Source organism: Dermacentor albipictus, chromosome 2 (assembly GCF_038994185.2).
Source record: "Dermacentor albipictus isolate Rhodes 1998 colony chromosome 2, USDA_Dalb.pri_finalv2, whole genome shotgun sequence".
NCBI classification, from domain to species: domain Eukaryota; kingdom Metazoa; phylum Arthropoda; class Arachnida; order Ixodida; family Ixodidae; genus Dermacentor; species Dermacentor albipictus.
In genome coordinates this window covers 79,830,953-79,854,264 of record NC_091822.1, presented here as the reverse complement: position 1 = coordinate 79,854,264, position 23,312 = coordinate 79,830,953, and the positions used below count along the sequence as shown (strand labels likewise).

The 23,312-nt window shown below is 46.6% G+C and overlaps 1 protein-coding gene across 1 annotated transcript; it reads left to right on the top strand.

Annotated features, from left to right (window-relative positions):
* Positions 1 to 14,253: 14,253 nt before the first annotated feature.
* Positions 14,254 to 17,475, top strand: LOC139055974 (uncharacterized). The gene is made up of 3 exons (XM_070533691.1): positions 14,254 to 14,413; positions 14,965 to 15,141; positions 16,353 to 17,475. Exon 3 carries the CDS (start codon positions 16,556 to 16,558, stop codon positions 17,204 to 17,206), a length of 651 nt encoding a protein of 216 aa, XP_070389792.1. The 5' UTR covers positions 14,254 to 14,413; positions 14,965 to 15,141; positions 16,353 to 16,555; the 3' UTR covers positions 17,207 to 17,475.
* The last annotated feature ends 5,837 nt before the right edge of the window (positions 17,476 to 23,312 follow it).

Here is a 23,312-nt window from a genome sequence, read left to right as displayed (position 1 = left end):
AAGACAACGACGCTGGAGCCATTGTGATGATGCTAGTTTTTTGCACATCGCAGCCAGCTAAGGAAGAAGACGACGAACGCGCGAGCAGTGCACTACGCGTTTGCGTGGTTGTACGTGTGTGTGGGACAACTTTATTAATTATCCTGCAATTGATGGCCTGGGTCTAGGCTGCGCCGGGGGTAGCAGAGAGACCCTGTCTCTCTGTAGCCCCCCGGGCTTGCCGGATGGCCCAAAGTTGGTCCTGAAGATCTGAGCTAGTCAGTTACGCTCTCCACTGCGCCTCTATTATAGTCCATCCGGGGGGACTGCAATTCTCCTCTGAACTATTGCACGATCCCAGAGTATGTGATCTGGGGTGGCTCCTCTATTATCAGATAATTTACATTTGGCATCAGGGCATAATTCCGAAAACATGCGGTTAAGATGTACCGGGTTCGTCTAAGTTCTAGTTTGAAGGTGCCTCCAGTCAACCGCGTGAGACCTGTCCAGTTTTCGACTACACGGATATATACACCTCGTCTTTCTATATAATTGAGTACTGTCACTGAATGAGAACAGTCTATCCCTATCCTTCCGTTACATCTCCTCCTCGGTCAGAGCCTCCCCTCCTAATCGGGCGCGGTTAACGAGTCCTCGCGCAACACGATGGGCAGACTGGTTAAGGTTGGGGGTGGTGGTGGATTCGCACGCTGTATGGGCTGGGAAGCAGACGATTTTCTTGTCGTGAAATTCCTCAGATGATATAGTTTGGCTTTATTGTTTAGAATTCTTGAAGCCTCAGCTGATATCCGTCTCCTGGCGTAATTTCGTATAACCGATTGAGAGTCTCTAATTATGTATCTATATTTGGGAGAAGCGATAGCCACAGCGATGGCAACCTCCTCCGCAACCTCAGATACCGTGGTTTTGATTGAGCACGTGTGTATGCTTTTTTGCTTTGTATTAATTGCTGCTGCTGTAAAAGCTTGGTGATTTGAATACTCCGCGGCGTCCACGAATAGCGCTTTCTCGTCATTGCGATACGGTTTGTATAGAGCTTTAGCTCTGCTCGTTCTACGGCCCTGATTTTGTTCCACGTGGATATTTTTGGGTATATTTGGGATTGGAATCTTGCCTCTAATCTCTCTGGCCATGCAACCTTGAGTCCTTGGTGGTTATCGTAAGTAATTGGTATTTTCTCGAGTATACTTCTGCCAGTCCGGGTGCTGGCAAGTCGTTCCAACTGAGCTGTCTGCTGAGCTTCAATCAATTCTTCTGAGGTGCTTCCGGGTAAGCCTATGGCCTGCTGAAAAGCTCTCCTTACGAGTGTATTGATTTAGGTTGATATGACACGAGGTTGATATGACATGAGCAAAAACATGAAAGCAGGTATTGTCGTACCGCTGCATGCATTTCCCCGAGGCACTGCACGTGACGTCACCGGCCTTGTTCGTCTAGTATTTTTCGGGCAACACACTGTTTGATAAGCCATTTGAGCGTGAAGCTACCTGCTCGTGAATTCACCTGGTTGACCTTGATTTCTTTAGGTTACCGCTTAATTTTCATTCGTTTAGTTATGTATTATGAGTGCTGTGTTATACCAGGTGAGTAGGTGTGAAACCATAAAATGTGTAGTGCCTGAGGCTGTGAATGAAGTAACGCAACTGTGTGTGTTGCAGGAGACTTATTTGCTTTGAATTGACATATCTTTAACCCTTTACCTCAATAATTGTTTTTGAAGAAGGACAATTTTTCTAAGTGCTTGATTGAATCAGTACATTAGATAAAAGCCTGAAATAAGCCCAGACTAATATATTTATTTGCAGAACACCCATAAAAATTTGTTTACTTTAGAGAAGTGGCTTCACTAGACTGTTTGAAGTTGGCTTTTCAGTGCCGATAAAGGAAAAAAAAGTTAACGTCCTAAACACAACTTCTGTGGCCTGTAAGAGTTGTGAAGAAGCCGACTGTTAGGTAGAATTACATTTAGTCATGTCGGAAGGCCCCAGTACGGCACACATCACACCAAATACGACTATGACAAGGAGTGCCATTCCACGGTATTCACAGCGCGTACGCGTGTCCTTCTTTTTATACTTTTATTTGTCCGTAATATCAGCGTCGTTTTCGACTCCAAGTTTAGTCTTCATGAGAGTCTGAAGCAATCTCACGGATCACGCTGGCATGATCAAGAGTGGCAGCAGCGGCGAGCGAATTCCCCCTTCCTGCTGCCTTTCGCTTCAATGCGAACTAGGCCCACGAGAACACTGGGCACACGAAGCCATCAGCTATCTCGGATCGCTGAGGCTTCGGGCCCACCGCAGATTGCCTCCAAGATCACCGCCGGCTGCGGTCGTGCTCAGCTGCCGCAGCCGGCCGCACTCGAAGAGGAGATGCGCACCAATGAGCAAAAATAAAATAAGAAATAAAAGAAATCGCCTTATTGTTCTCTACGGCACATGTGTTTGAAGGACAACCAGCCACGCACATGACCCTGGCGCGGGAAGGGAGGATGTCACAGCAGCTGCGTTCTGCGAAGTCGATCCATCTCGCGACGAGGCACGGCTTCAGCAGATCGGTATACTGTGTGCAGGTGCGTGTGTGACCTGTATGTTCGCTGCAGCTGTGTAGGAAGAGTGTGGACAAATAAAAAAACATATCTGTTAATATTGTTGAGGTGCATGCTCGCTCTTCACAGGGAGCGCTTGAATGTCGTAGTCCTTTCAAGCAATATGGTGGAAGGGCAAGCGGATATCAATATTTGGGCGCGGGTCACTCTGAGGAATTGCAGTTAGTTAATTGCTTCCAGTCGTGTATGCAGTCACAAAAATTGTTTTACAAGACTATGTTGCAGTTGATTTGCCGTTCACTGCGGAGGTCGACATCGCATTTGTCGGGATTAACATCGTTCACTTCAGTTTATTGTACTTAAAGACCTCACTTGACGCATTACGTAGACAATGAACCTTTATGATCGACACGTGTTGCTTATAACGCTGAACGGAAGAAATATTTAATTCATTATTGAATTATATTAGGTACAATTTATTCTGCGAAAAAAAAATGATATCTTGGTTCCATGTTCCAAACGCATTTGAATATGCGTTTCATCCATGCTTTCGAACGGTCTATACTGGCGTGATGATTTTCAAGGTGCGAGCATTCTAAGGCTTCTTCCCCCGGAAATCCGTCCGTCTGTGTGTAACGCCTGGTCAGAGGTAAACACGGGGTGACCAGGATGACTGACACATTTCGAAAAATTTATTTCCAATGTGTGCAAGCAAACACATAGGCGTTCCAGTTATTTTTTGTGCACCACTGCACAAAATGGCGCTTCGTTAAAGAACTGTGTGGAACAACAGTTTATTTTTACCGCAAGTTTGACGGCGCATATACGCGATGATCATATGTAAGTTTTCGGAACATTTAAAAATCACCTCTTGTTGATAACGTAATTCTAGCCCTCGAGCCAGATTATTCGCCGAGGCGGACATTATTAGCACAAGAAATCGAAACACACATTCAGCTAGCTACCAAAAGTTCACTAATCAACTTCTTAATTATTTACTTTACGGCACATATCGCACTTCACGAATTGTAGCCGATGAGATTGCAAGGCATATCCACTTGAAATGAATTTCCAGAATGACATCAGTTTTGGATATATGCGCCATCAAACCACCTGGGGAAATGCGCTATTGTTCCAGTTACTTTTTAACAAAATGCTCCTTCAAGCATTGAAACATAAAAGTAACTCGATCCATCGTAGTTGCTTAGTGGCGATGCTGTTGGGCTGGTAAGCACAAGGTCCCTAGATCGAATCCCACCCACGGGGGCCGCATTTCGATGGGGGCGAAAGGCGAAAACACCCGTGTGCTTATATTTACGTGCACGTTAAAGAACCCCCGGTGTCCCAAGTTATTCCCACTACGGCGTGTCTCATAATCAGGTCGTGGTTTTGCCTTGAAAACCTCATAATTTAATTTTTCATTTTTTAAACACATCTCGAACGCCCCTGTACTTCATCCCACAGTTTGGGCAATAATACCTCGGAACTGATGTCATCCTGGAGATTCATTTCAAATGAATCGTCTTGCAACTTCAGCGTAGATTCGTAGATTGCAATACTTGCCGTAATGGAATCAATTAAGATATTATTTAGTGAACATTTGTTAACTAGTTGAATACGAGTTTCGTTTTCTCGTGCTAGTGATGTCCGCGTCTTCGAATTCACTGGCCACAATTAGTAAATTACGATATGCACCGTGATGGGATTAATAGAAAACGTAATTAGTGCAATTTTAATAATTGGTCCGTTATGCCTTTCAATGTCTCGTGCGAGTAATGCCGGCCATTTCGGTAGAACTGCGCTATCTAGCGCATGTGATATTCGGAAAATTCTGTATACTTCACTCGAGCGTACACACACACACACACACACACACATACACACACACACACACACACACACACACACACACACACACACACACACACACACACACACACACACACGCACGCACGCACGCACACACACACGCACGCACGCACGCACGCGCACACACACGCACGCACGCACGCAAACCTGGTATCTCCAAGGTGCCGAAGATGACGTTCTACTTGACGTCAAGAAGTTCTATACACATGGCACCTCTTGACAGTCTAAGAAATGCTACATAATGAGTTTCTTCAACTTTGCCTGTCCTTTACTTCTTCTCTTCCGAATTCTTACTTCGAGTCAATCCTCGACGCTACCTTTACTTGCCATATTCCCCTGTAGTCAGCAGAGCCCAAGCTATTCGTTTATCCTTTCGAATGATGCCAAGGCTCAACAAAAAAAGTCGCGTTGACGTCAGACATAACCGCCAGCGGATTCCCTAGAAGTTTCGAAACCTTTCGCGGAATCCCTTCCTAAGAGAGTTGAACTTTTCCGTTTCACGTCATGAAGTGCAGCAGGCAGTACAAGATACCGGTAGCCAGGTGTGTTCCTTAAAACTAAAGCAAATAAGAGCTCGGTCGTGGCATGCGCGCGCGCACGTATGCGCTGCGCATAAAAAAATTAAGAAGCAAGAATGATAGGCGGATCCTACGCACATGGGGGAAGGCGTGCTAAGCGAAGCTTTATTTGTTCTTTATTGAGATGCCTTCACTTAGAATCCCTCTCTACTTCTCTGTAGTTCTGCGCTCTCGTTTACTGAACAGAGCGTTCAGTTGCCATTCTGTTAACTTTCTCCATACTGGTGCGCTTATGTTGCGAACTTCTTCGATCTTCGGTCGCCTACTTCTTCAATTCTTGAATTTTGTTCGCCTTGTCTATTCGGGCACCTACGCAGTGCCACATACTTAATCTAAGGAGGGGGGGGGGGGTAGGCGGGTGGCATTGGTCAACAATGTTCATATACCCTGTGCCACATGCCCGCTTGCGCATATCCAGTGTCCCAAGTAATCTACTCGGGCACTTGACCATTGGCACATTCCCTTGGACCCAAGTTACATGCTCGGCAAGACGGCAGCAGTTAAACGGGAAGAAGAAGTAAAGAAAGATCCGCTTTAAAAAGAAAAGAAGGCGGCAGTGCCACGCCACTTTTCTGTGTTCGGCTGCGTATATGCTCGCATGTGATAGGTAACAGTTTTAGCGTGAATCGGATATTAGGGCCCCCGCGTAGCGATGTCGTTCTTGTAGTTATCCGTGCTCTCGGTACCGAGTCAGAATTTGGTTATGACAGCGCCATAACTAGCGTAATATCATTCGTTATGTGGAATAAAAATGGCTTCACAGCTTTACTTCGCAAGTGATTGCGCCACGGCCCTATTTAGTTCATTTTTGACTCGACGTCTAATTCTAATTATCCGTGCAGTTGCGCATATAGGTGTGCGGACGTGACCCGGGATACAGCTATGAACACAATGAGCAAAACGAGAACAAGGCGAAAGCGGGAGCCAGCGTTTGGACAAGTGGACTTGTCGAAACGTTGGCTCCCGCTTTCGCCTTATTCTCGTTTTGCTCGTCGTCTTGAATTTCCATCTTCCGCCTTCCCCCTGTTTGTCCCCAGCTGTGAACACAGTTCCACGTAAAGTTCCGAGGAGGAGAAAGGACAACGTACAACGCTGCGTAAAAATTTTGGGGTTTTACGTGCCAAAACCACGATCTGATTATGAGGCACGCCGCAGTGGAGGACTCCGGAATATTTTGGACCACCTGGGGTTTTTAACGTGCACCTAAATCCATGTAGGCGGGTGTTTTTGCATTTCGCCCCCATTGAAATGCGGCCGCCGTGGCCGCGATTCAATCGCACGACCTCGCGCTTAGCATCCCATCATAGCCACCAAGCGACCACGGTGATACACACGCTGGAGTTGCGCAGACTCCCAACTATAGTTGCAAGCGTGTGCAGGTCTTTGTGTGCGTGTGTTTCGTTTTCTTTCCTTTATTATGCAACAAATCGCAATGTCATCATCGTTATAATCGTAATAATTAGCCTTTATATGTACCCTGCAGGAGGAAGGCCTCTGCCAGCGATCTACAACTATGCTAAGATTTGAATCCCAGCAACTATACGCCATCTTTGAACGAGACAGCGCATAGGACGGGGCACTGCGACTAGAAAACACACACACTGAGCACAGACGCACTCTGCATGCGTGTCAGTTTGGTACTCGCTGTGTCAGGTATTTTTGCGCTGTTTCATTCAGATATGTTACACTTAAAGCCCTGTTTTGCGCCAGTTGGCCCCGCCTTATGCCTACAAGCTCCCTATAATTTCTTCACACCAGATAGTTGCCTGCCGGGTAGAAAAGATAAGAAAAAAGAGAAGATTAGAAAGCAACGACGGAATGATGACGTGAAGGCGTGGAAATAATGATGACGCAAGGAGGATTACGGCGTGAGAACGATGGCTTGTTGGTGTTGGAGCCATGCACGGATCTAGTTCAGGATGTCCGGATGTCCTGACCTCTGCCCCCATCCGCTTTAAACTCTGTGTGCGCAGTTCCAGCGTACGGCTTGTGAAAAACTAATAAAGTTCTTCGCGGCTGTTCCAGTTCTTTTGCTTTGAAAGAAAGGTTTCATGCGTATCGAAGAGAACCGGTGAGCAAGTAAACTCGCCATAGAGCAAGCTGGCATGGATGTTGGACTCGGCTCTCCAAGCCAGCCAACAATGCAGAAATATTAATGAAGGTGAGGGGGAGGAAGGGTGGAGGCGGACAAGATGCAGCTAGCTTCTCCTTTCGTGCGCGGTGTCCCCCGCTGCACTGACGTGTAGGAAGTTTCAACGGTGTTCACTATTCGCGTTTATACTCGTATTTGTTGAGTATATAGTTAATCATTCCTGACTCTATTTGTCTACAATGTTGTGTTCATTGTTAACTTATACTTGTGAAAGAGATAGTGTATTTTTCGTAATCCTGTTTGTTTGCCATGTATTCACTGAGAGTTGTTCTACATTACATGACGTTAGCTGTTGTGAATAACCTGGTGTTGTTCACTGTACGTTTATTTTTCTTTGACGTGCGTATTAATTGGAGGGCTCGCGTTCAGTCCTTTTGACTATGAGACCTCCTTCTGTATTTTTATATTCTTTAAAATGTATACTACAAATTTACGAAAATAAAATTGAAATTGAAACAAAAATTGCAACTGACTGATACTTCAGAGGGGCCTGTTAAGTAACGTGTAAAAAAAGAAATCACCGCCCAAGCACTCCGTACAGATGGTCAACCAGCGAAGCTGCAACGCGCGGGCCCGGTGTTTATTACCGGGTTAATTGAGACGGTTCATCAAACAACGGCTTGGTAGGCTACCGGATCCTCGGTACGCAGTTACTGCTTGCGCTCGGCTGCACGAACCGGTTCTTGTGCCCGGGCTGCAGCATCGGCACGGCGTAGACGAGCTCGTTCCCGGTTGCGTGTTTCTACTTACGCCTAAGCCCAAATTAGGGAGGCCATCGAACAATGACGGTTGGCATCACGGGAACACAGAGAAGCAAAGAGGGCGCAGTTATTTGAAGAGGAAATAGGCCAAAAATGGGAATCTTATCGACAAAAGAAACAAGTGCAGGTCCTCGTCCAGGCTAAAATAAAGCAGTCCTCTGATTGCTGGCTGGCTGAAGTTCGCGATGCAACTAAAGGGGAGTCAAGAAAATTTTGGAACAATATAAGCTGGCTGGGTAAAGCGAATAACGGAAAGCAGGAACAGATTCACGATGCCGAGGAAAAATGTTTAGAGGAGATGAGGCTGTGAACTACATTGGTTCAGTTATTGCTGAGTCATTTAGGAAAGACGATAGGGTAATCGCCCAAAATGAGGGAGCGACACAGGATAGCACATTAGAAAACAGCTTAGAACTGACCAACCTTAACTGGAAAAAGGCGGAAGCAAATGTTCCGAAATGCACGTCCGCAGGGCTAGACGAAATTCCAATCAAGTTAATTAAGGAACTTGGGCCAAATAACAAGAAAACGCTGATAAAAGCATTGAAGGCAGTCATAACAAATAAGCAAATTCCACACAGCTGGAAAGAGAGTAAAATGAATTTGATTTATGAAGGGAAAGGCCATAAGGCGAACATAAAATAATTCCGACCAATTACGATAACATTAGATATATATAGGCTGGCGATGCAGGCGGTGAAATTAAAACTGCAGTCATGGGCAGAAAGTAATAGAATACTCGGAGAACTTCAGAACGGGTTCAGAAGTGGTAGGCGCTTAAATGATAGCCTGTTCGTGCTTACCCAGTGCATATAAATAGCTAAGACGGAAAATAGACCTGTATTTAGCCTTCCTGGACATAAGCGGTGCATACGACAACGTGAACAGGGAACTCCTGTGGAACATATTAAAAGATGAATGTATAAGTCATGAGGTAATTGATTTCCTACAGGAAATATATCGAGAAAATAATGTTGAAATAACATGGGAAGGAATTAAGAGTAGGGCAACTATCGAGGTTCACAAAGGATTAAGGCAAGGTTGTCCTCTATCACCGCTGCTGTTCATGCTTTATATGATAAGTATGGAAAGAAGGCTACAAGGAAGCAATCTAGGGTATAATCTGTCGTACAGATTAGGCGGAAAGGTTGCTGAGCAACGACTACCGGGTTTAATGTAAGCGGGCGATATTGTACTGTTAAGATAGCCAGGAAGATTTGCAAACCCTGATTAATTATTGTGGAGACGAAGGAGACTCTAGGTTTCAGTTTCAGCGCAGCTAAGTCCGGTGGGATGTTTTTCAACGCTACAACTAATCAGGAGTTTTCAATACAAGGCCATGAAATACCCCGAGTGACCGAATACAAATATCTCGGGGTATGTATAAACAAAGGGCAGATGTACACGGAAAAGCACGAACAGTCTCTCATAGCAAAGGGAGAAGAGATGCCGGGATAATGAAACATAGGGCGTTGTGGGGGTACAACAGGTATGGAGTACTGAGAGGTACTTGGAAAGGAATAATGGTGCCGGGGCTTACTTTCGGGAATGCGGTCTTGTGCTTATGGGCAGAAGTTCAGTCAAGACTAGAAGTAAATCAGATAGCTGTTGGAAGATTAGCACTAGGTGCCCACGGGAAAACCACAAACGAGGCAGTACAGGGGATATGGGCTGGGCATCGTTCGAAGCAGGGGAAGCTCAGGGTAAAATCCTGTACGAAAAACGCCTGAGGAAATTGGATGACAACAGGTGGGCAGCTAAGGCCTTTAAATATCTATACAGAAAGAGCATTGACTCACTATGGCGGAAAATAACTAGGAATGAATGAATAGAATTTATTGATTGGAAAGACAGAGAGGTCGACCTGAGCTAGTGCGCTCTAGTCTGCTACTCTGCACTGGGGAAGAGGGAAGGGGAGTGAAAGTATTGGGATGGATGATGATGATAAGAGAAGTGGTGAGTGCTTATGTATACATGAGACAGTTGCCTCGCTAGAGCCGCTCGTAGAGCTTGGTGTCCTGCAGGAACTTCAACAATACTTTTGTTGCACGCACTGAAATTGCAGTGTCAGGCCATGGGCCGAGGATAGCTTCCTCGACCGGTAGTTGTCTGCCAACGCTGGCTAGGAAACTGTCTAAAGTCCTTCGCTCCAGCATATATGCTGGGCAGTCGCACAGTACGTGTTGCAGTGTTTCGGGCATCTGGCAGTGTACACAATCGGGGTTGTTCGATTGGCCGACGAGGTGTACGTAGCGACGGGTGAAAGCAACACCGAGCCGAATCCTGTGTAGCAATGATGTTTTGCTCCGTGTAAGCTTCGGGGGCAAACAGAATTTACCGTCTGGGTCAATCGTATGTAGACGTCTGTGAATATTATCAGAGTGGGCTCTGTAAGCCTTCGTAAGGTCCTGCATGAGTGCCTTGATCATGGAGTTGGTGTCAGGTCGCGAGTAGGCAATCCGTACTTCATCAGAGGAAGAGGAGGCCGATCTTGCCTCACTGTCAGCGAGTTCATTACCAAAGACACCACAATGGCTAGGCATCCATTGAAAGGTAATCACGTGGCCACTTAACTCGGCACTGTGACAAAGTTCGACGATTTCCAGCACGAGCAGATAGTATGGTCCTTTCTTTAAAAAGTATTTTAGCGCCTGTAGCGCTGATTTGGCATCGCACAATATCGTCCATTTATGGGGTGTCTGCGTTCTCATAAAACGGACAGCCTCTCGTATTCCCGCAAGTTCTGCAGCCGTAGATGTCGATTTGTGGTCTAATCGAAATCGTTGAGCAATTCCAAGTTGTGGGATGACAAATGCGGCCGTTGTGGCAGATGGCGTGACCGAACCATCGGTATATACTTGTACAGTCCCACTAGGAAGCTAACGAGTAAATATGCCAGACACGAGGACGGAGAAAGACAGAGCAATAAATTACAGTCTAAAAACGCGGAAGGTAAAAATGGGACAAATTCAATGGAAAAGAAGAATAGTGGGAAACGATATCGATACTGGAAACAGCAGATCAGGAAGGAAGCGTTTTATGATAACTCAAGAGGCAGTGCCCTACTCTTTGAAGTTGGGTCAGGATGTCTTAGAACGCGGACTATGAAAATAAATTTAACGAAGAAGACACATGTACTGTGTGTGGTAAATATGTAGACACAATAGAACACCTCATACTAAAATTTGATGGCATCCATCCCGATGTCGATGCGGGCATAGCCACGCTTCCTGAGGCCCTACGGCTCAGAGACAACAACAGACAGGTAAAGAAATATCCGGTGGAAATTAGCAAAACGCGATTGGAAGATTGGTGGCTCCAGATCAGAGAGGTGACATAAGGTTAAAAGTGTAGGAAGCTAGGTCATTTTAAAAAAATGGCGAATTTTAATTACTTACAACACAGTTAAACAAAAATAAAAAGCTGAGCTTGGTGGTAACCGCCATCACCCCGTTTCGAAAGGGACGCTCCTACCTTCGATGCATCCATCCACCTAAATTACAGCCACCAGAAGATGTCCCAGAAAACTTCCGGTCTATCATGTTTACCTATGTTTACGCTTGGTTCACGTGGCCGCGTCTCAGCTTTTCTGAGTAGGCTGCCGCAGTTTTTTCGCTAAAATCTTTTCCCGTAGTGGTCCTTTCTTCCTGTGTCCCCTTTATAAGTGCTGCATAATTCGTGTACTCCCTAAACATTGTTTCAAAAACTTAAATCTCGTCATTGGCGCTGGCAACAAGTTTTAAAATGTCCTTATACGCTAAAAAGTGGTCGGACATTTAAAAACTGAATATGGACCTTTTTCGGTAAAAACTGAATTTCTAAAAGATAAGTGTTTTTTCGGATTTAATAGAAAACAGCGCCTCCCAGGTGTATATAGAGAAAAAGGGAAACACGTCACGGTGATGGGCACTTGGGTAACGGACGCTTATACAGTAAAAGCTCGTTAATTCGAACTGCAAGGGGAAGCCGCTTCAGTTCGAATTAACGAAAGTTCGAACTAACGAAAGTGAAGGAGAGCAACAGTACACTGCGATTTGGAAGCAGTAGGGCATGTCAGAAATTTGGAGTGTCAGAAAGAGATGGCGTGTGCCGCGGGCACACGCCATCTTCAAGTCGAAGCTCTGGCTCCGACTGTGCCACACCACCGATGTCCACCGAAACGAACGTTAGCCGAGGCTTAACACTATCACAATGATTCGCGACGGCCGATACCTCCTAAGCTGAAAACAGAGGTGCACAACCAATGAAGACTGCCGAGACAAAGACGCTGAACATGTGAAGGTGGCGAAGGCCCTGATTCGTTGGTTCTTGATTGCAAGCGCAGCTGCGACGTACTTGATTCGCTGTGTTTTGGCGCTTGCCGTGCCATCTCCGCACATTAGCAGCTGTACAAGATTTGCAAAGCCTCCGAGATTCGCAACGGGCAAGAAGTCTTGGAGGTTACGTAGAACGGAGAGGCGGCAGCCGCCACTGCCTTCTGGCTGACCCCGCGTCGGTTAGATTTTTTTCCGATTTTGCCTTCTCTCGCCGTTCTCTCCGTTTCGGAGGCAATGCAGCCTTGTGTGTAGGCAGTAGGCGCTTTTCTCTGGCCGTGTGCCAGGTGAGCGTAGTTCGAATTATCCGTGAGGGAACCTTCTCGCGTTCGAATTAATGGACTTTTTTATACATAGACTTGTGTGGAGCTTGACCGGACCAAATCGTACAGTTCGAATTATCCATAAATTCGAATTATTGAAGTTCGAGTTAACGAGCTTTCACTGTATTTAACTAGCGGACTAAAAAAGAAACCGCATGTATAGTTTATCTAGCCTCCCCCCCCCCCTTTCCATTGAGACACCCTCCCTTCATTTGATTCCTGGGGAAACCCCTGCGTCCCACGCTTTGTACAGAAAACGGAATGACGCACCCGACCCCCGTAGTGCAAGTGAAATCGGGAAGTGGAAAAGCGCGGTTAAGAAGCCAATACGTTTGTTAGTCGCAAACATTAAAGGCGGCATTATTTCACGCATTGTATCCACAAATATTTCGGAGCCGACTTTGATAGGTTTGTGACGCTTCTGCGTGACGGCCGGAAATATGGAGTTACATGGATGAGAAACCAGTGGCGCAGCCAGAAGTTTCTTCTGGATGGGGGCAACAACTTGACGGAGATGAGGAGAGGGGAGGCAGGCTGAATACTAACACAGAAATTTCGAGAAGGGAGAGGGGGGCACGGGCATGGTATTGTGTTCCCCCTTGGCTACGCGACTGGTGGGGATGAATGAGTGCGTGATAGTAGTGTAAAAAGCAAAAGCAGAGAGAGAAAGCTGTACATCGCCTAACAGCGTTTTTTTTGTTGTTGTTGTCGCCAGATGCTTTGCGGTTGCAAACGGAAAGTTGCAAGCTCGGTTAAAGCTCGAGACATAATTGAATTGCCTTTAGGAGCATGATGAAAGCGACGTTTATGATATTTGCCTAAACCAGGTAGGAGATGGCTAGTTGACTGTTTTTCGTGCAATGGTGCAACACATTCTGGGGGTCAGCAAGAAACACAAAATTTGGAGAAATATAAAAACGAAATATAATAACTAGGTATATTAAAAGTATATGCGTTAGCTAATACAGACACACATTGTACTATAATGATAAATAATTAAATATTTCTTTATAGGGAAGTTATAGTTGGTGAAGGAGAAACATTCAGCATGATATTTTATAGACTTGCTTAGAAAATAGAAAAAAATGGCTTTCTGTGTATTCTTCTCTGCTGTATACCCATGACGTAGGCACTCACTGATGGCGTATGTTCGTGAAAGCGCTAAGCGTGCCGTCCCGAACTCACAGGACGGTTAGGTCTCCAGAGACGCGAGAAACGATCAGTGCCTTCAAAAACGATGGAAAATGTGGACGCACCCACCTCGCACTCCGCTCCTCTGCAGTGGTACCAGGGTCACTCTACTGCCTACGGCCAAGAAGCAACGACCCGAGTCCAGGGCAGAAGTGCATCCAGGTCGCCACCCAGGGACGACCAGACCCACAGGCCGGGCCTCCAGAAACCAGTGGACAAGAGAACCCACTCTGGTATGCCTGTCAGCTTCGCAAGCGCGGCTTCCCAAAGTAGGACACCAGATTTCGGTGCACGTTAAAGAACCCCAGGCGTGCCGCATAATGAGATCGTGGTGTTGCCACGTAAAGTCCCACATTGTTTTTTTGTTTTAGGTTACGAGTATCCTGTGTGTGCGGGTCGAAAAGCGTTGCGAGATGTTGCATTCGGCGCCATCACTTCATCTCATAATTATTTAACGCAGCTAATCGCGTATCTTAAACATCTCGCACCAGTGTGAACTGACTTCTTGTTTCCTTTTTTGTTATGGTGGATATCAGAAGGGATGCTTGAGTGCTCAACGATGCAAATTTGGCCGCTCCCAGGAAACTGAAGAACCGTGTGGCAGCGCAGAGTGCCCGCGACAGAAAAAAAGCAAGGATGGATGAACTCGAGGACCAGGTCACTCAACTGCAGGCAGACGTAAGTGAATTTTTTTTCCTTCTTTTCAGCGTACATTCCACATCAGTAGATTTGCTTTGCACTTACTGTCATCTTTTAGGGATTGTGAGTGCTCACATGACCCCGTGTGAATTACGTTGAGCTTAGTGAAGGTGAGCAGGCCGAGGGTCAAGGTGTGTGCATTTGGTTTTGGGGTTGTGCTGCAGCACTAAAGCGGTTTTCCAGTTCATCTGCTTGTTTAAGTTTGTGCAGCTGGGTTACATTCTGATTACGCGGTTCGTAAATGTTGAGCAACCAATTCTTCAATTCACTTGCAATGGGTTTCTTCCCATGGACAGGAAGTAGCAGCACCACTTGGTATTTCACGTGCCACTATTCAGTATGCTGGTGTAACAGGCCTACGTTTAGAATCTGTGTACAGCTACATAATGCACCAAATTTTCACTGCATTAAGCTTTAACAAGGGTCATAGTGAAATTGACACTTATTGCACCACTTGGTATTGGGGTGCCAGTTCATTTTTGGTAATAAATACCCTTGTAGGAACTGTTGTTTCATTTTTTTTACATCAGAAGATAGCCCTGATGGAGGAGAACCGCCTCCTGCGTGAAAGGCTGGAAGAATGCCAGAGGGAGAACAAGCGACTTGTTGAAAGGCTCGAGGCAAAGCCTACCAGCCAACTTCCTGCACCCATTTCCAAACCCACCACCACCACTTCATCTGAAGCTCCACCAGTTATCAAAGTCGAGGTGAGTAGACAGATAGGCCTGGTACTGTAGTGTTGTTGGAACATGACCTTTTGGACATGGTATGGTTGTCTGTATGCTGTGGCATTGTCGTTTATGCTTTTTAGTTACATTGTGCATTAGTTGTGGTTGCTAGAGCTGCGCAAGGGACATGGCTTTCTCACAGTAGTTGGATGCAGTTTTGCTGCCTGTCATTACAGTACACCTGCTAATGCAGTGGCATTGAATGGCATGCTTCTGTGCACCCATTGAATGCACAGAAGATGCAGATGCACGATGTCTATATTATGTGCACTGTGTTAGCTAGCTCACATTCAGTATTGTGATGGGTAGGTGGTACAAGATAGTGCAGGTTGTATTGTTGTAGTCATTACCTGCTATGGCACAACGAAAGGCCATAGGGATGGAATGAAATGATGCTACAGCTTAAAAGTTTACTCATTTTTAGGGGAGTTTGTAACAGTTACTGTTTTTTACGGAATTGCCAAGATACAAAAACCAGTTGACTTAGAGCATGTTTTTTCTGTTCATTGAAATTATGCCGTAACAGTGAGCCCTTTGGCTTCCTAATAAAATTTAATGGTGCAGACAGATTGAATAAGGTGAACTTTGGGTGACATCTGTTGAGCAGTGTTTTGAAAGGCAACTAAAAACACGTAAATCTCACCTAGAGTAGTAGATTGCACTTCTACTATAGCAGTTCTCGGCCTCACTAAGCAGGCTCTAACCTGGGAAACATTGGACTATACTTGCACAAAGGGGATGTAATTATGGGAAAATATCGTGAAGTTTGCAGCATCACACTAACGCACGTCATTAGTGTTTTCACTTGGACGTAAAACTTTTTCTGTTCAGTAAATCATGTAGGGATTTGAAAGAACCTACCAGTCCAAATTGCCAAAATATTTCTTTAGAGTCTCTTCAAGCCTACACTATAGTTGTCATTGTCGTTTCCTAAAAGTGGCAGTATGTTATGTTAGGGACAGGAGGAAGCAGTTCAATCTTCAGCTGCCTATCATATCAGAGTTACATGATATATTCTTTATATTGGGAGGGACTGTGGTAGCGGCATTGAAGCAATACTAGTAATAACTCATTAAGAACTTGTATAGCAGCATGATCGGCTATGTTGTGTGCAGTTCCTTTTAACCTGCTTGGTGTTGCCTAATTTTGCTCTTTTGTTCTTTCCTTCCAACCTGTTGTGGTCAACGCAGCCGTGTTCATCACCAGAGACCAGAGCAAGCAGCGGTTCCGTTGAGTATGCATCGCTCATCAGTGGACCTCTGCAGCAGGACCAGGTTCCGCTGCGGGCTCTTGCTCTCTGGATGATGCAATTCGGCTTCTGGCAGCTGATGACGAGTGCGATGACCTCTTCGCCCTGCTCCAAGAGTGCAGCCAGAACCTGCTCGAAGGAGGCATGCCCCTCACAGAGGACATCCCTTCTCTGCCTGTTCCTGCTGCTGCTGCTCCAACGGCGGCAGCAACAACAACAAAGCCCAGGCAATCGCCTGGTCGAAAACGGAGCGCCTCCTCACGTATGGTGGGGGCCTCACCAGAAGAGCTGGACTCCATCAAAGAACTGATCCACTTCGACCATGTCTACTACAAACAGGAAGATGGCAGTAGCGCAGGCACAGCTGATGTTGCCATGGAAGATGCCTCAACAACTGTAGTAGCAGTGACAGCGTTGGCTGCCCCTTCCCCCGCCCCAGTCTCGGTGATGGCCCCAGTGTCCCCCGCGTCAGTCATTGAGGTTGAGGACACCGTGGTTGTCATCGACGACTGCCCTTCCCCGGTTCCTGGAAGCCCCAATTCGGTCCCCCTCAATCTGGATTTCGCTTGTGACGAGAGCAGTGACGCGCAGGGATCTGGCCTTCCACAAGAGGCTTTGTCATTGTCACCACAAATGTTCAAGATGGCTGCCAGTCCATCGGCACACAGCACAGAGACCGGCTACGAGTCTGCAGTGTCTCCACTGAGCGACTGCAGCTTCCGGGAGGACAGCCTTTTTGATGACTCTCCGCCCTGGGAAGACCCCCTGTCGGAACTGTTCCCGGCACTGGTGTGAAGGAAAAATAGAGGACTATAGCGAAAAAGACTGCACGTGTGTGGGAAATGGGATGGAGAAAGTGGACAGTGTCCTTTTATCTTTTTCTGTCACTATCAGCATGCACCCCCTAATTTATGGACTTTCAGCGGAAAGCAAAAAGCTGTACATAGTGTAATATATGCATACAAAGTTTTCTGTTGCTGGCAGTAGTGCTGTTGCTGCTGCTACTATTTTGTTGGCGCTCTTGTATGATAATTAAAGCTGGCTTGCGTATACCTGTTTGTAAATAGTGGTTGTGTTTGTTCTTTTTTTGCTCAGAATGCTCGATCTTTAGACCATAGTCGACAGGAGTTGAGGCATTTCGGTACCTTAATCATTGAATATAAAAGCATTGCTAGTGAAGTTGGGTTTTGCAACTTTCGGGGATATTTAAGAGCACTGCAGGAGTTAATCCTAAAACATACTGTAAAAATTTTGCTACGAAATTCAGCTCCTTCGTTATATTGCCGCAGAGAGCTCTCCACATGCCAGTTATGAGCACTCTCATGAGGCACCTTTCCAAGCGTCTCATCGCTAAAACCGATTACTCGTTGCATCGCCATTAGAAGAGCGCCAGCAACGCCTCGCGCATGACGATGCAGCGCATGTCTCCCGTGCACGCGCTCACGGCAGCGGCCGAGTCTGCCATCCAATGAGAAGCCACGGCGTCGCTCTTGGCCTTCGGGGCGCGTGAAAAGTGCGTTCGGCGGAGGGACTCGGTTGACTGTGGAATAGGCTCCTGTTAACTCTTCTTTTAAAGTGTGTAAATGCTTAATATTGAGTTTCCGGGCATAAGTTCACCCACAATAAGCCAGTGTGTTTAGTGTGCTTCATTGAAGAGTGCTACAATATCAGGCTGCTCTGTATTTGGAGTTCCAGCTACAAGCATTCATACCTTTAAGCTTGCTCCAAAAGCTGTTTCAGCAGTCCCGCTTTGCTTTTAAGTAATACAGGCTGGTGCAGACGTGGCAGTATAAAGTAATTGCACCAAGCTCTGCACATTCGCTGGCTCGCACTGCAGAGATTTTGGCTGGACAACTAAATTATTTGGTATAGCAGAAAAGTGTGTCTTGCAATCCTTGTGCACTTGTTTCATTTGAATGTGAAGCTTTATTTGCCTCGTGCGAAGCACTTTGTGGTAGGTAGGTTCTTGTCCCGGATAACATGCCGTGGGCGCAGTTGTCATGCTGCCTTTATTGTCATTCTATGGTCATTATCGTGCCATCGTTGTGCCACACAATCACTTGCCTCACACAGATGCATGATATCTTGTAGCACACTGCAAATTGAAACTAGGCTAGATAGCCACCTGTTTGCAAAATGCTTCACGTAACATTTACACACTGTGTTGGATCTGCGTAAAATTCAAAGCACAGCTTTATTTGCCTCTTTTCCTTAATGTGCTTGAACAGCTGTCTGGCAAACTAAAGCTGGGCCAATCATGGAGAACTTATCCAGAAATGGTGACTTGGCCATCTTAGTACTAGTGCATGATGTGTGTCTCTAGCAATGGTTCTAATGCGGTTTGTAGTGCAGGCCGAGTCTAGGGGCAGTGTAATCTCGTGGTACCCAGGCACCTCATAACGTTAACTGATGCAGCGAACCATTCCCCACTAACGCCAACAGCAGTATCTTTGCAAATGGACTGCAAAGCCATCTGTCGACTTTTGACCATCATCATCTGATTGTTTTGGTCTTTATTTCTTCTTTAGAGGTGTTCGAAGAACGACATTTCTTAAAATAATTGACTAGAAATAATTGAGAAAGAGGACCGTAGTCTATCAAGTAGTATACTGAACATTTCACACTTCTAATTAAAGTAAAATAAAAGCTCTGTGTGGAGTTCGGAAGGTAAAAATAAAAAAGTCTTGGTATGACCGAGGAATATGGCAACGAGGGGTTCTTCTTTTTTTTATTTACAACCACATGAAGATAATGAAGACTGAAAGTACAAGGTGCTGCAACTTAATAATTTAAAAGTAGAGAGAATAAGTGATAAGGGACGAGACAAACGGGCAACATTTCGCAAGTGGGAGCCAAGCCCATTTGCGTTACGTACGTAATACGGGCTGCCGTGGTGGCCGTACTCTGGTTACAGTGAACTACAAGGCTTCTAGTTCACTACTCTGGTGTAGTGTATGTGTGCTAGATGTAGCCATCGGAGAGCTATACTCTAGCCACCATAGCTAGACAGCACCATTCACCGCTATGGCGGTGAATGTGGTACACCCAAGTGTACGTGTCATGTACGTACGCTACGTGAACCGAGGAGCAGGCAACTTGTGTACTGTCTTATCGCATGAACTGGGGTGCCAAAGTCGAGTCTCGCTATGCAACAGGCAATTAAGGAAAATAAAGGAAATCGAGATGCTCGATTCTTTAAATGAGTACCTGTGGCGTAGCTATAGGTCGTCTGGCACCTTAGGCCCATAGGTCTTCCGTCCCCCCCCCTCCCCCCTCCACCAGGTGTAGTCGGGAAGGCCAGGATATCGAAAATTTCCAGGGAAGGCCGGAGGGGGAGGGGTTATATTTCAGCACCAACACAGCCGCCTTGGATACCACGCATGCCACCCCCTTCGCTTTCGTTCCCAGAGATCACGAATATAGCAGGTATACAGGTTTTATTTTCTGCACCAAATAACACAGGGAGCTGCGCTGATAACTTTTGATAAGCGCATTCGTACGTCTGCTGTTAGACACTCTCGGTAGCCAATACAGGTGTGGCATGGTGGAAAATATGGCTGTCAAGCAAAAAAATAAATTTTCACGAAGTTTCAATTAGCGGTTTTAGAGGCAAGATTGCATTTGCAAAATGAAAGCCCCACAGTCAAATATTGCCAAACAAAGACTTCACAAAAATCGTCGCAGGTACTACGGCGTGCAGTATTTGAGCTATGGGCAGCCCTGTAACCAATCGAACATTAAACAGCACGTGTGTGACACTGGTCTCCCCACCCTATTAGAATATGCCACCGCTTCCCTACTGCGCAGGCCCCAAGCTATGACAATTACAGAGTTCTTTTCATTCTGATCCATAAAGCCTTTCTTTCCAAGTTCTCAGGAGCCGTGAAATGCATCGATTGGCCTACAGTTAAATAAATCTTCAAAGAGTGCTGTCGAGATGACATGCCACCCAGCCTAGGGGATGCAATGAAAGGTGCGTTACAGGGTGCCACACATTCGATTTTGAATAGCTCCGAACGTACCGAATTCGACATCGAGTTAGTAAACGGTTTGGGCTTGTTGGTTTTCCATCCTGGTGTTAACAGCACCAAACGTAGACGAGACAGGAGACCAGAAGACGACACCACAAGCGCCTAGGGCCGATTTACGCTCGAGCCACCCATCGCCGCAAGCCGCACCGCACGCTTGCGGTCGCGCGGAAAATTGCACGTATCGAGCACTTGTGCACAAATTACCATTCACATTGTGTGCACAGTGTATACCTTACACATTGTAAACCAAAACTTGTGCACAAGTGTTTGATACGTGCAATATTTCGCGCGACCGCACGCGTGCGGTGCGGCTTGCGGCGATGGGCGGCCCGAGCGTAAAATCGTGTCGTCTTCCCGCCTCGTGTGCCGTCTACGTTTGGTGCTATTAACACCAGGATCGAGTTAGAGAAACTTCGGGCAATTCGCCGGCGTGCGGAACGAAGATATAGGCGCACAAAGTGCATTTATGATTTGAAATTGGCCAGACGCACACAGAAAATACAGCGTCGTAAAAAGCTGGTTTCACAGCGATGGATGCCTTTCTGCGAGTCTATGGATCCCCGAAAGCCTCTGTCTCTTATAAGGAGAACTGTTCGTGGCCTCCGTGCAACCCCTGGGCAGCGCCACCCATTTAATTTCTTCGCTCTTTACCTACAATGCAAAGAAAGTGAAGGCGCAGAATCCTTCTATAGGAGGATTGCCGGTGAAGCAAGTTCCACGGGAATGCACGCTCACGACCACTCACCATTCTAACGTGACACCCGCATGGAGTGCCCCCTTTCTCTGGAGGAACTCGAGTCTGCGCTTGCTTTGTGCAGGCATTCCTCAGTGCCAGGACCAGATGCAATTACATACGGCGCTCTGTTCAACCTCGATTAACGAGCTCGAAAAGCACGCCTGCTCCTGCGCAACAACTCGTGGCAGACTGGCACGGTTCCCCAGGAATGGAAGCCAACTCGTCTGATTCCGCTTCCCAAATCTGGCAAGTCGCCTTTGAACATTATGTCATACCGTCCGATTGGCCTTGCTAGTTGTGTAGGAAAAGTAATGGAAAAGATGGTTCTAACCCATCCAGAGTGGTACCTAGAGCACTATGAATTTTATCCAAACACACGCTGACAGGATTCAGGCGCCGTCGTTCATCTGTAGACAACGTTGTCGACTTGGTAACGTACGTCGAATTCCAGAAGGCTTGTAAACGCTTGTCTTCTGCCTTGTTTCTAGTCATTAAAAGAGGTTGCGATAACATTACCCTTGAAGCCATCCTTAAAGCGTTAGAAGCAATAAGACTTGGTGCTAGATATATCTCTAGGTTCGTAGCTATAGCTACGTTCATGGGTTTATGATTGACAGAGACTTGTCCAGCAGAACTCCTCACGTGAACCACGTGAAAAAGCGACTGATTGCTATTTGTCATCTGCTCAGGTTCTTTGCAGGAAAGAACTGGAATGTGTCCTCACAATCCATGTTACAGCTGTTTGTTGGGTTCTTCCGGTAGAGCCTACCTGTTATATCACACACATGCAAAACCAACTTGCTTACGATTCAGAGCATTCAAGCCGAAGCTCTGAGGATATGCCTTGTATTACCACAAATTACATCAATGGCTGAAACCATTGCGATTGCTCAAGATTATTCAATTACGACGCACCTCGCAGTCGAGACAATGCGTGCACATGTCAGGCACATTGCCCGGCCCTTTTGCCACCACACCGCCGCACTGACCATGGAAAGACCCGGCACGTTATTTAGCACAACTCTCAGCGCATATCGTGCCGCACTTATATCAGGGTACACACCTGTGGCCAGGCTGGTGTCGCCTCCAGGGTGTTTGTGCCATGCTGAATCACACCTCATAATTCCAGGACATCATAAAAAGTCAGGTCTACCACCGTCCGCATTAAAGCAATTGAGCTTACTTCTGTTGTACGAGAGATATAGTAACCATATACACATCTATACTGACGGATCGATCGACTACATCGACCAGTTCTGGCGGTGCTGTGTTTATACCGACGAGAGGAATAACATTGCGGTTCAAGACGTCACATGTCATGACGTCCACGGCTGCAGAACTCGCGGCTATGCGCAGTGTGCTTCAATTTATTGACACAGAGAGTCCTGGTACATGGGTCTTGTTTTCCGACTCGAGACCGCCTTTACACTGCATGCAATCAGTTCTCTGACATAGAGGTCACGAACAGCTAACATACGAAATTGTCAACTTCATCACAACGTCAAACAGAAAGACCACGAAATTAGTTTTCGCTGGATACTTGGCCATTGCGGGACCAGTGGAAATGATGAAGCAAAGCTGGCCCAGAGGCACGCCAAGAACAACACCGCGTACCCCTTCCCCTTTCCAGGACACGCTGCAAGGTAGCTTCGTCACCTGGCACGCCAGCTCGCTTTAACAGAGTGGAACACTCAAAATATAAGGCACACCAGGTTGCACGAACGGGACCTTTCGCCCCAGTTCTGACCTCCACCCGGGCTGCACCAACGTGATGCATCGCTTCTATACTGGTTGTGGTTGGAAGTGGCTTTCACGAAGACGTACACTACTTTGATTGGAATGACCGACAGTGCTGCGTGCGACGTCTGCGGCGGCGACGAGAACATCGAACGCTTATTGTGCCACTGTGATCGATTTCAGTCGGAAAAAGCAACATTGTCTATCCTATTGCGACCACTGGACGATCGGCCGTTGTCCGTGCAGGGGCTACTTGAAGACCGTCCCTATCGCTCGTCGACCCACAAAGCTGTGAAGGCACTTGTGTCTTTCTTACGGGAGCCTGGCCTATCTGATCGCCCTTGACTTGCTCAGGCCCTCCGCGTGCGTGCGCGAGCTCACCCAACACCCGGCGATG